At 27.1% G+C, this 11,522-nt stretch overlaps 2 protein-coding genes across 2 annotated transcripts; both read left to right on the forward strand.

Annotated features, from left to right (window-relative positions):
• Positions 1-97: 97 nt before the first annotated feature.
• Positions 98-4,836, forward strand: LOC103569580 (cyclin-dependent kinase 7). The gene is made up of 5 exons (XM_008546929.2): positions 98-273; positions 846-905; positions 967-1,075; positions 2,698-3,143; positions 4,333-4,836. Exons 1-5 carry the CDS (start codon positions 220-222, stop codon positions 4,678-4,680), a joined length of 1,017 nt encoding a protein of 338 aa, XP_008545151.1. The 5' UTR covers positions 98-219; the 3' UTR covers positions 4,681-4,836.
• Positions 4,837-6,177: 1,341 nt separating this feature from the next.
• On the forward strand, positions 6,178-11,393 carry LOC103569581 (vacuolar protein sorting-associated protein 45). Its single transcript, XM_008546931.3, has 8 exons — positions 6,178-6,389; positions 6,921-7,119; positions 7,570-7,719; positions 8,699-9,078; positions 9,164-9,436; positions 9,546-9,710; positions 9,806-10,035; positions 11,183-11,393. Exons 1-8 carry the CDS (start codon positions 6,297-6,299, stop codon positions 11,379-11,381), a joined length of 1,689 nt encoding a protein of 562 aa, XP_008545153.1. The 5' UTR covers positions 6,178-6,296; the 3' UTR covers positions 11,382-11,393.
• Positions 11,394-11,522: the final 129 nt, after the last annotated feature.

Consider the following 11,522-nt stretch of genomic DNA (forward strand, 5'->3'; position numbering starts at 1 on the left):
AAATTCTAAAAATTGACATCCATCAGCTGCATTCACCCTCATTGTAGGTTTTCATGTACAAATCGCGCGCCTTTAGATGTTGCATTCCTGTAGGTTCCCTAGGTCTTGGGTAGAAAATACTCACACATTTTCAATTACAAATAGATTAATTAACTTAGGTTAGCTTAATATTGCTTTTTATTTATTTTTTTTTACAAACGTATTTATTTAATAATTATTATGGCGGAAAAATTGAGGAGATATGAAAAAATTGATTTTCTTGGAGAAGGACAAGTTAGTAAACATTTATATTGTTACTAAATTACAAATTTATTCAAAAATAATTTTATTTCAAATTGTTTATGATCAATTGTAATCAATTCATAAATATGTAATTAATTAATGACAATTAAAAATTATACCGAAATTAGCATCTCGAAAATTTTATTATTTTATGAACAAAATTACTTACAATTGAAAATAATTATTTTGAAACATGTGAATATTTTCAAAAACTTCCTCGTGTACATTTTCGAAAATATATATTTATCAGTGTTTTTAGTTTGAAAATTTATAAATAAATAAAATTATTGGGTAACTTTTGCTATCGCTATCATAATTTAATAAAATGATGTTAAAGTTAGCCGAGGTTCAATAATTTTTTATATTTATTCAAAACGATAAATTATAAAAAGAAAAATTTTTAAAATATTGCACTTATAGTTTTTTAAATTCTCAACATATGCATATTATTATTTTTTTATTTTTTGTAATTTATTTGTTGAAAAGAAAATCCGAAAATTCTTTGTCTGCTAATTTCAGGGTCATTTTAATAGAATGTTTAATTTTTTTATTTATAATTGCAGTTTGCTACGGTATACAAAGCGAAAGATACAGAATTAGATCAAATAGTTGCAGTTAAAAAGGTTTGTTGATTTATTTATAAATAATTTACAATTAATTTATTAATAATTAATTAATTTTCAGATCAAAGTTGCTAGTAGAGCGGAAGCTAGGGATGGAATTAATCGAACAGCATTACGAGAAATAAAATTACTACAAGATTTAAAACATGACAATATTATTGGGCTACTAGGTACATATTTTTTTATAATTTTTATTACAGTGGACTCTCGATAACTCGAACCTCTTGTTAAGTCGAAATCCTCAGTAACTCGAAAAGAATTTGCCCTAATAGCAATTTTGCGTTGAAATTGACGGTAATTTGATGTTGAAATTACCTGAAATCTACTGCCCGAATTTGCGGACAATTTCACAGCAAAAGTTGAAAATAAAAATTTACGGTTAATTTTTCTTTAATTCGAAGGTAAACTTGTACGAAAAAAAAACGGTCGGTAATGTTCATTCTTACCATTTCAGAAAGTAAGCAAATTTATACATAAAATTGTCTACAATTTGAGCGTACAAATATACTTAACAATTTTTCAAGTCAAATTAACGATAAATTGATATTCAATTTGCGTGAAAATAAAAGACAACTTTTTTCTAGTCAACTTTTGAAGTGAATTTGCATTGTAATTCGGGCATTCAATTTACCTCAAATTCAATAGCAAGTTGCATACAACTTGTCGTAAAGAATTGAAAATTCCGAAGTTGACGGGAATTTGAAGAAAAATTCAACGAAATTTTTGTACAGTAAACTTTTGCTCAAGCAAACTGTGCTGTTAGGGTGTATTCCCTTCCGCTGAACTCTTAAATACGCGATATCTCGAATTATTTAGACTTTGTTACTCGAACTTAGTATCGTTTTCCTTCCAGTATCGATAAGGCATATTTATACTCTATAACTCGAATTTTAAAAGTGAAACTCTATAAGTCGAAGTTAGTAAAATACAAAGAGGTTTTTTTCCGAACTGTCTAAGCTTATAGCAATCAAATCTAAATTCCTATGGAATGTTCAATGCTTCTTATGTATATTTTCTCTTTAGGTTATTTTCTTGCATAGTTGTTGACTGTTAAACAGTTCGTATCTAGACATCATGAGTGCTAAACGAAAATTAACAACTTGCTTTATTACTTTATGCTTTACATAACAGGAATCAATTGTTTTCTTAATTTTTGGTCTAATCTACTTGCAAATTTCGAACATCTTGTTAAGTCGAACTCGTTAACTCCAAGTTTTTATCACTTCCCTTGAAGTTCGAGTTATCGAGCGAATTATATACATTCTTACAATATATATTTATGTACTTATATATTTTTCAAAATGTATTTTCACTTTATTTTACCCTGGTCCTGAAAAAGTTCTCAATAGAAACCAATAGCCTCCCAAGAATCAAAAAACGTTAATAAAAAGTTTCAAATTAGAGACTTTTGAACTTTTTTGGAACCAAGGTAAAATGTAGTAAAAGTAAGTTTTAAAAATGTTCTTCTTTAACTCAAATTTCGCTTTTACAAAATCCTAGATAAACTTTTTTGTTAACTATAAAAATTACAAAAGTTCCACTCGAAGTTCTAATCTGTCTCAAGTTTAGAAGTTCCACGGGTCAAACTTTCTTGGAATCTTTTAAAAACGAATTTTTTTTACACGGATTATTGTATTGCTTCTTTTCAATTTATTTATTGAGCCCCCTTATATTTTAATCGATTGCCCAGTTAATTGTCTAATTATTGGTATTTTTTGTTTAATTATGTGATTTTTTTGGTATCAATAATTAATGGAGTGAGCAATAAGTTAAACTACAAATAAATTTACAGATGTGTTCGGTTATAAATCCAATGTGTCTCTAGTCTTTGACTTCATGGATACAGATTTAGAAATAATAATAAAGGATACAAATATTGTACTGACACCAGCCCATATAAAGTCTTACATGATACAGACTCTACAAGGATTAGATTATCTACACTACAATTGGATTCTTCATCGTGATTTGAAGCCAAATAATTTATTGGTCAACGAACAAGGAATTCTAAAAATTGGTGATTTTGGTCTAGCTAAATTTTTTGGGTCACCCAATAGAATAAATACCCACCAAGTTGTTACTAGATGGTACAGAGCACCTGAGCTGCTATATGGAGCTAGATTATATGGAACTGGAGTTGACATGTGGGCTATTGGTTGTATATTAGCGGAACTATTATTACGTGTACCATTTTTGCCAGGAGAATCTGATTTAGATCAATTGACTAAAATATTCCAGGTAATTTTTAATTAATAACTTCTAGTCTTTAGTGTAAAAAAAAAAATTTCTGCACGATTAAGGTAAAAAAAACCCTGTATCTGATCAGGAAGCTAGTACTCGACTCGGAATCTAACATTCGATTCGGGAACTAGTACCAGAGCAGAAAACTGGTATCCGATCAGGGAACTAGTACTCGATCACATGTATTTATATATACACGGAAAAAAACAATACATCAAAAATTAATATATAATAGTGAAAAGTGGAATCTGTTATCAATAATTAGTACTGTTATGTACTTAATGCAAAGTAGCTTACTAATTTTTGTAGATTCCGAAAAACTACTATCAATTATTTCAAAAAGTAACTAAATATTACTACTTTTAGGTATAATATGTGACTTATTAGTGAAAGTTAATTAATTTATGGCATAATCTATTAAAAAGTAATAACTGGTAAAATTAAGAATTGCTATCTTAGATACTGATTTTTCCAGCCGAAAAATTTCAAAAGTTACAAACTTTTATTTTATAAATTCGATGTCGCTGATCAATTATTAGCTTAAAATATCATTTATTCATCGTTATAAATTGATTTACAATATACATAAATCGAATGAGTAGTAAATAATAAAATGAAAAATTAGTATACTAGATACTGATTTTTTGCTCATAAAAATACCGAAAACTTTTAACTCTTATTTTATAAATTCTATCCCATTGACTAATAATTAATATAAAATGTTATTTATTCGTTATTATAAATTAATTTATTGTATACATAAATGGAATAAGTGGTAAATTTGAAAAATTTTTCTATGTTTATTTGAATAGTAATAACTGTAGATATCAATTTATCGATTCTTTTTCATACTAATTTTAATATACGAAATTATAAATTTTGTTCTTCTATGTGTATCAAATTTTAATATAAATAATAACCATTTTGTAATATATAATGATCCTGGTTTGATATGAGTATACAAATATACTAATTTTAATTAAAAAATAAACTACAATTCAAATTTTAAGCATCATTTTTTTCCTTGTATCTATATTTACTAGATTTGACGAAATATAGATATCAAAATACATGGAGTGATCGAGTACTGGTTCCCTGATCGGGTACTAGGTCTTTTATTTTACTACTAGTTATAAATATTATTTAAATATATGTCTGTAATTAATAAAAAAAATTTAATCATCAGACACTAGGAACTCCAACGGAAGAAACTTGGCCAGGAATGACTGAATTAACAGACTTCATTCAATTTAAACCTTTCGTCGGAACACCTCTGAAACATATTTTTACAGCTGCCGCTGATGATCTACTAGACCTAATTGCAAGCCTGTTAAATATTAATCCAGTAGAAAGATGTACTTGTAGTCAAGCTCTTCAGATGCCCTATTTTAGTAACAAACCAGCACCTACCCCCGGTGATAAATTACCTCTGCCTTTAAGCGTAAAAAGACTGAAAGAAAACAGACCGAGTCTCAAACGAAAGTTACTTGAAAATATTGATGGCGGAACTCTAGCTAAACGTTTACAATTTTAATGTAAAAATATTTTACAAACTACAATGTCATTAGTTAAAAATTTATTAATACAAAATAATGATTGTAATGAATGTTGTGTGAATGAATAGTTTAATTAAATAATTAAATTATATTTTTAGAATTTAATTTTGTAATAAATAATTCAAGTGATTTAATTTAATTGTTAATAACTTTTATTATACATTTGTTTTATTTTTAATTAATCACCAATAAATAATATAACTTTTATAAATTACTTGTTAATTATTACTATCATTGTAATTATTGTAAGAACTCGAACTTAAAATGAGAAATATATACTGGCTCATTGGCAAAAAACCCCAACTATCACTTGACAACAAAGTAAACATATACAAGATAATCATAAAGCCGATCTGGACTTACAGCATACAGCTTACAGCTATGGGAAACTACCAGCAATTCCAACATTGAAATATTTCAGCGATTCTAGTCCAAAACACTAAGAACTATAGTTAACGCGCCATGGTTTGTGTCAAACAAGATCATGCACAGAGATCTCGGAATTCCAACTGTAAAATTTGAAATAGAACAATTCAGCATCAACTATGAGACTAGATTAATGTATCATCCCAACACTAGCCACAAACCTACTGAACAACAAACAAATCAGCAGGATTGAAAAGATATAAACCATCAGATCTAAAAAAATCGTGTCAACTAATTAAATACCTCGCAAGCCATAGAGTTTACCTCTAACATCTGTAATATATGTATCATAAAAATTATTTAATGGTAATTAGCAGATTGTAGTTTTAATTAATAATAACTCGGTTTAAAAATATTGATTGAAAAGAATCAAAAATGATGAAATTCAAATTCTTTTCAATAATTTCAATTCATTTGTTTGTATATGTAAATATATACAGTTTGCATGGAATGACCGCTTCTCAATTTTTTTCGTTCAGTATTTTTAACCAGGGAAGAAAAAATTCTAATTATTGTTCAAATTAATTTTAATTTAATAATCAATGATTACTTTTATTGAAAGATTTTTTGAATTTAGTATTTTTTATAACAGTCTGTGTAAAAAAAAAAATTCGTTTCAAAAAAATTCAAAAAAGTTCGACTGTGAAACTTCTATGTAACATTAAAATTATAAGTGGAACCTTTTTTTCTATCAAAATTACAAACATTATGATACTGAATTTAGCCAACGTCTAATAACTTTTGGATTTTTTTCAATAAGATAAATTACCGGAAAAAAAAAGTATTTTTAAAAATTGCATCTGTAGTTTTTTAAATTTTTTATATGTGCATTTTTTTTTCTTTTTAAATCGATTTTTAAGAAAAAGTTATTGATTGTCTGTCAACTTCAGGGTCAAATTCAGTATTAACTTTTTTTGAATTTTTGTAATTTTTAAAGTGAAAAAAAAATTACACATGTCGAACTTTTTCGGAACGAATTTTTTTTAACACGGAGTATTGTCACGTGACTGACATTTGACAGTATAGCAAAACATATATGCAATGTCAAAATATATGTATATATCAATTGTGGATAGCCTTTAAACCTTCTAATCATAACAAATATATAAATAAGTCAAACAAATTTTAAAATATTATAAAAGAATAATAAAATAAATAAATAAACAAAATGAATGTTGTGACAGCCATAAAACATTACATTACTCGTATGACTGAAGAAAGTGGTCCTGGTATGAAAGTTCTCTTAATGGATAAACAAACGGTAATTTGTTAAATATTTTATCAGGTTATTTATTTATTTATTGTAATGTATATAATTAATTAGTTAAAAGTTTAGTATTAACTTATGATTAAATTTAATGATACTGAAAGTAGTAGACATCAGACAGTTTTGCAATTTTTATAAACAAGTTACTTGTCAGTAAAGTAAAATTTTGAAAGTATGCACTAAAAGTTTTTTGACATTGAATTTTTCAAAGTTTTTTCTATAAGTATTTTATTTTTATATTTACAAAAAATACATTTTTTTAATGTCTGTTATTTTCAGTATTATTAAATTTAAACGAGTGTAAATCTAGTAGACATCAGACAAATTTAAAATTATAAATAATTTAAAAAATAATATTTATAAAAAAATCCACTTATTAATTTCAAAATTTTTTAAATGCACATTTTTTAAAATTTTATTTTATTAATAATTAGTCTATTTATTAATAATTTTAAATTTGTCTGATGTCTGCTATATTCACAGTCATAAATTTAATGATATATATTTTATTTTATTTTATTGCAGATAAGTATCGTTAGTCTGGTTTATAGCCACTCGGAAATTTTAATGAAAGAAGTATATTTATTTGATAAAATTGATGCACAAGTACGTGGTGAAGAATTGAGACATTTAAAATGCATTGTTTTTATCAGACCGACCAAAGAAAATGTTGCTTTACTTTGTAATGAATTAAGAAATCCAAAGTATGGTATTTATTATATATGTAAGTTCATTTCTTTTAACACTAATACTAATCGAATTATTAACTTGCTTATTACTTCATTAGTATTAACAACTAGTAGTTTTTAGATGACCAGCCCCAGGTTGGCGATCCACCTGGAAGTCAGTAAATTTGAATCTCGGTCAGGGAAAATTATTTTTAGATGTTAATTTTTATTGGAGATTTTATTAGAAAATATTCTCGTATTAATTTCAAATTTTTTTAAATTTTTTGATTGGTTTATTTATAATTTAAAATTTATTTCATATTCGCTATATTCACATTGATAGAAATTGGTAGATTAGTAGGACCTCGTTATAAGACTATTAATTTTTCTTTCAAACTATTGCGATATCTGGTTTATAATAAAGACAGAATGATAGTCTTATAACGAGGTCCGACTGTATTAAGTCTAGTGTACAAGTATAAAACTAATAATTATTAAATTAATAGATTTCAGTAATATTATTCCAAAAGCTGATATTAAATTATTAGCAGAAAGTGATGAACAAGAAGTTGTAAGAGAAGTTCAAGAATTTTATGCTGATTATTTAGCTGTGAACCCGCATTTATTTTCCCTTGGAATAAATTCATGTGCCGAAGGTAAAATATCAATTATAAAAAATATATTGTGAGACAAGGGATGAAACAAAACGAATTGAAACCAGGGTAAAGTTGGCTGACATCACCCGCAGTCTGCAATTGTGTTTCATCTTGAGTTACATGCAACGTTTTTTATCATTACTTGCATTGGAACTCAAAGTTTCAGTAGCAGCCAGTCAGAAACAAGTTAATTTAAAACCAACTATTAGTGTAAACGTAAATTATCAATTACAATTTATAATTAAGCAGAAACTATAAATACTATTTATTATTCATACTAATTTTTATGAAACTTAATCACAGTCAGAACTGTCATTGACGTAAATAAAACTAATGGTCTGAAATTACTACTAAACAAATAAGTATCAAAGTTTAAATTACGAATATCTTTACTTAGTGGGCAGAAACACGATTAGTTTGTTTCTGCCCGCTAACTAAAGGTATTCACAATTTATGCGTTTGCTAATATTAATTCGCAGCATAAGACTGAAATTAGTTTGTTTCGACTGGCTATAGAAATACTGAAACTTAAAATTTCAATACTGGTAAAGTAAGAGACCCAGTACCCGATCAGAGAACTAGTATCCGATCACTCATATATTTATAAATCTATATTTACTAAATTTTACTAAATATATCTAGACAAATACATGGAGTGATCTGGTACTAGCGCATTTTATGTTATTACTATAATGTACCAATTAATGACACCATATAATTTATATAAAATTAGCAGATTTCGTACTAATTTTGTAGACATCACATTTAAAATTTTTTTTCTGCCCAATCTTTCGTATTATAAACTAAAAAAATGAATTTTCCAAGGATCTATACATTGCGAATAATTAATCAAAATAAAGTTTCAATTGGGTTTTAAATTTTAGAATAAAGAATAAAAATGTACTAATTTTGGTCGCTGAATAAATATTTTCAATATAAAAAAGTTTCGATGCCTGTATCATAAAAAAATATATTACAGGTCTGACATGGAATCCAGTTAATTTACATCGTTCCTGTGAGGGAATTATTTCAGTGTTACTTTCATTAAAAAAATGCCCATACATTCGTTACCAAAGTAGTTCAGAAATGGCCAAAAGATTGTCGGAAAAAATACGCGAAGTATTAATCAAAGAGTCTAATTCATTTAAATTCAGGCAGGAGTCAGATCCGCTTTTATTGATACTTGACAGGCGAGATGATCCAGTAACCCCGTTGTTAAATCAGTGGACTTATCAGGCTATGGTTCATGAACTTCTAAGTATTAATAACAATCGTGTTGATTTGTCCCACATACCGGGAATTTCAAAAGAATTACAGGAAGTTGTGCTCAGTGCTGAGCACGATGAGTTTTATGCTGAAGTAATTTTTGAGTTTTATTTTATTTAAAAATGTTTTTTTTTGTCTCTAGGTGACTGGTTTAAATTATAATTTTATTTTTTTACAGACAATGTATTTAAATTTTGGAGAAATAGGACAAACGATAAAAGAGTTGATGGAAGAGTTTCAAAAAAAAGCAAAGAAACATCAAAAAGTTGAGAGCATTGCTGACATGAAAAATTTTGTTGAAACTTACCCGTTATTTAAAAAAATGTCTGGTACGGTTTCAAAACATGTAACTGTTGTCGGTGAGCTCTCTAATTTAGTTGGTAATCATAATTTATTAGAAGTTTCTGAGACTGAACAAGAACTGTCTTGTCAAAATGATCATTCCAATCAAGTGTGTAATTTTTATTTATTTTAATAGCAAATATTTTATGTTAAATGGTGTAAAATATTTTTTTTTTTTTTGTGGACATAATAAATCAATAATAAAATTGAAATTTTAGCTTCAAAAAATAAAAAAATTATTAAATAATCCAAAAGTACGTGATATTGATGCAACGAGATTAGTTATGCTCTATGCATTACATTACGAAAAACATACGAATAATGAAATTGGATCATTAGTTGAGATGTTAAAGAAACGAGAAGTTCCTGAAAAATATACAAAAGTAATAAAATAATTTTACTTTATAAAATTTACTATGTATGAACACAATTTATTGTCTTTGCTTTATTAATTGAGTAAATTGTATTTTTTTTTTAGCTTATCTACAGTATTTTGGAGTACAGCGGAATAAATCAGAGACAAAGTAATTTATTTGATCGTGAAGCTGTAGCTAAAATAACTAAGAAATTATTCAAAGGTCTGAATGGTGTTGAAAATATTTATACGCAACATAATCCTTTGTTGAGTGAAACTCTGGAGGATCTTATTAAAGGAAAATTAAATACTCAAACTTTCCCTTATTTAGGACAAATGACTATGACTAGAAGGTAAATATTTATTTTTATAATACCAGTATTGAAACTTAAAGTTTTAGTCTCTCTACAGCCAGTCGAAACAAACTAATTTTAGTCTTATGCGGCAAATTAATATGAGCAAACGCGTAAATTTTGAATGCCTTGTCAGCGGGTAGAATTACTATATTTACCAGATCTCTACCTGAAAGTTTAAATTTGTGCCTCTGTTTGTGGGAAAAATGACACATGTACTAATTTTTATCATTTGTTTTCTTATAAACGAAAAGAACGACTTTCTTCCCTCTAAACAGGACAGAAATTTAAATTTTCGGTGCAGGTATGGTGAAAATAATCCCTGATAGCCACCTTAATCACAAGGTAACTTCAAGTTACTGCCGTTTTCTGAAACCAATTTAAAGGAAAGTGTTGGAGAGAAAGAAGCTACCTTTGGGTTGACAGTAAGTTATCTGTAACTTGAATTCAATTTGACTACAAGTGTTACTGTCAGATAATGATATTAAGTTGATTGAAAGTTTCACTTAAAATTGACGGCAAGTTTTTCTGTCAAATTACATTCAGATGACGGCAGTTGATTTGCATCAACTTGCATGCAAGTATTATCCAACCAAGGCTTATCAGAAACTTGTCGTTAAGTTCGCCGAAAATGTTTCACTGCAGAACTAGCTGAGCAACTATATTTAAAGTGTGGCTATCAGGGATGTTTCTACCCGCTGACTGAAGACATTCGTAATTTAAACTCTGGTACTTGTCATTTGTTTAATAGTTATTTCAGACCAATAATTTTATTAATGTGAATGACAGTTCTGACTGTGATTAAGTTTCATAAAAATTAGTGTGAATAATGAATAGCACTTATAGTTTCTGCTCAATTATAAATTGAAAGTGATAATTTAAGCTTACGCTAATATTTGGTCTTAAATTAATATGTTTCTGACTACTGACAATGAAATTTTAAGTTCCAATGCAAGGTAATTATGGAAAATATTGTGTGTAACTCAGGGTAAAACACGATTTCATGCAGGTGATTTCAGCCAATCTCACCCCAGTCTGAAATCGTTTTGTTTTATCCCTCGTCACACAATATACTATTTAGAAAGTAGTTAATTTTGATTTTTTTTAAATTGAGTTTTTTAATTTATGAAATTATTTATTGACACAGAATTCAAGATGTGATTGTGTTTATTATCGGTGGCGCAACTTACGAAGAAAGTTTGGCGGTATATAATTTAAACAAACAAAATCCAGGAGTTAAAATAATTTTAGGAGGCACAACGATTCATAATTTTCAAAGTTTTTCCAATGAAATATTATCAGCAACTGCTGGAATTGTACCGAGATATAGGTCTCGGAATAATTAAAATAAAAAAAAACTCAAAGATTAGATTTTATATATTATTAATTAATTAAAAAGAAAAATATAATATTTATCATTCCCAAAATAAGCTGTTTATATTTTTATTTATCTGACGTAATGTTATTATTAAAATGGTGTAAAATTA

This window comes from Microplitis demolitor, chromosome 1, assembly GCF_026212275.2.
Source record: "Microplitis demolitor isolate Queensland-Clemson2020A chromosome 1, iyMicDemo2.1a, whole genome shotgun sequence".
Taxonomy (NCBI): domain Eukaryota; kingdom Metazoa; phylum Arthropoda; class Insecta; order Hymenoptera; family Braconidae; genus Microplitis; species Microplitis demolitor.

Excerpts from the sequence above, each read along its gene's own strand:
- LOC103569580 (XM_008546929.2), top strand. The coding sequence starts at position 220 with ATGGCGGAAAAATTGAGGAGATATGAAAAAATTGATTTTCTTGGAGAA. Across the intron at positions 1,076-2,697 it reads CAATATTATTGGGCTACTAG|ATGTGTTCGGTTATAAATCC; the intron begins GTACATATTTTT and ends ATAAATTTACAG. Across the intron at positions 3,144-4,332 it reads AATTGACTAAAATATTCCAG|ACACTAGGAACTCCAACGGA; the intron begins GTAATTTTTAAT and ends TTTAATCATCAG.
- LOC103569581 (XM_008546931.3), top strand. The coding sequence starts at position 6,297 with ATGAATGTTGTGACAGCCATAAAACATTACATTACTCGTATGACTGAA. Across the intron at positions 6,390-6,920 it reads TCTTAATGGATAAACAAACG|ATAAGTATCGTTAGTCTGGT; the intron begins GTAATTTGTTAA and ends ATTTTATTGCAG. Across the intron at positions 10,036-11,182 it reads CAAATGACTATGACTAGAAG|AATTCAAGATGTGATTGTGT; the intron begins GTAAATATTTAT and ends TTATTGACACAG.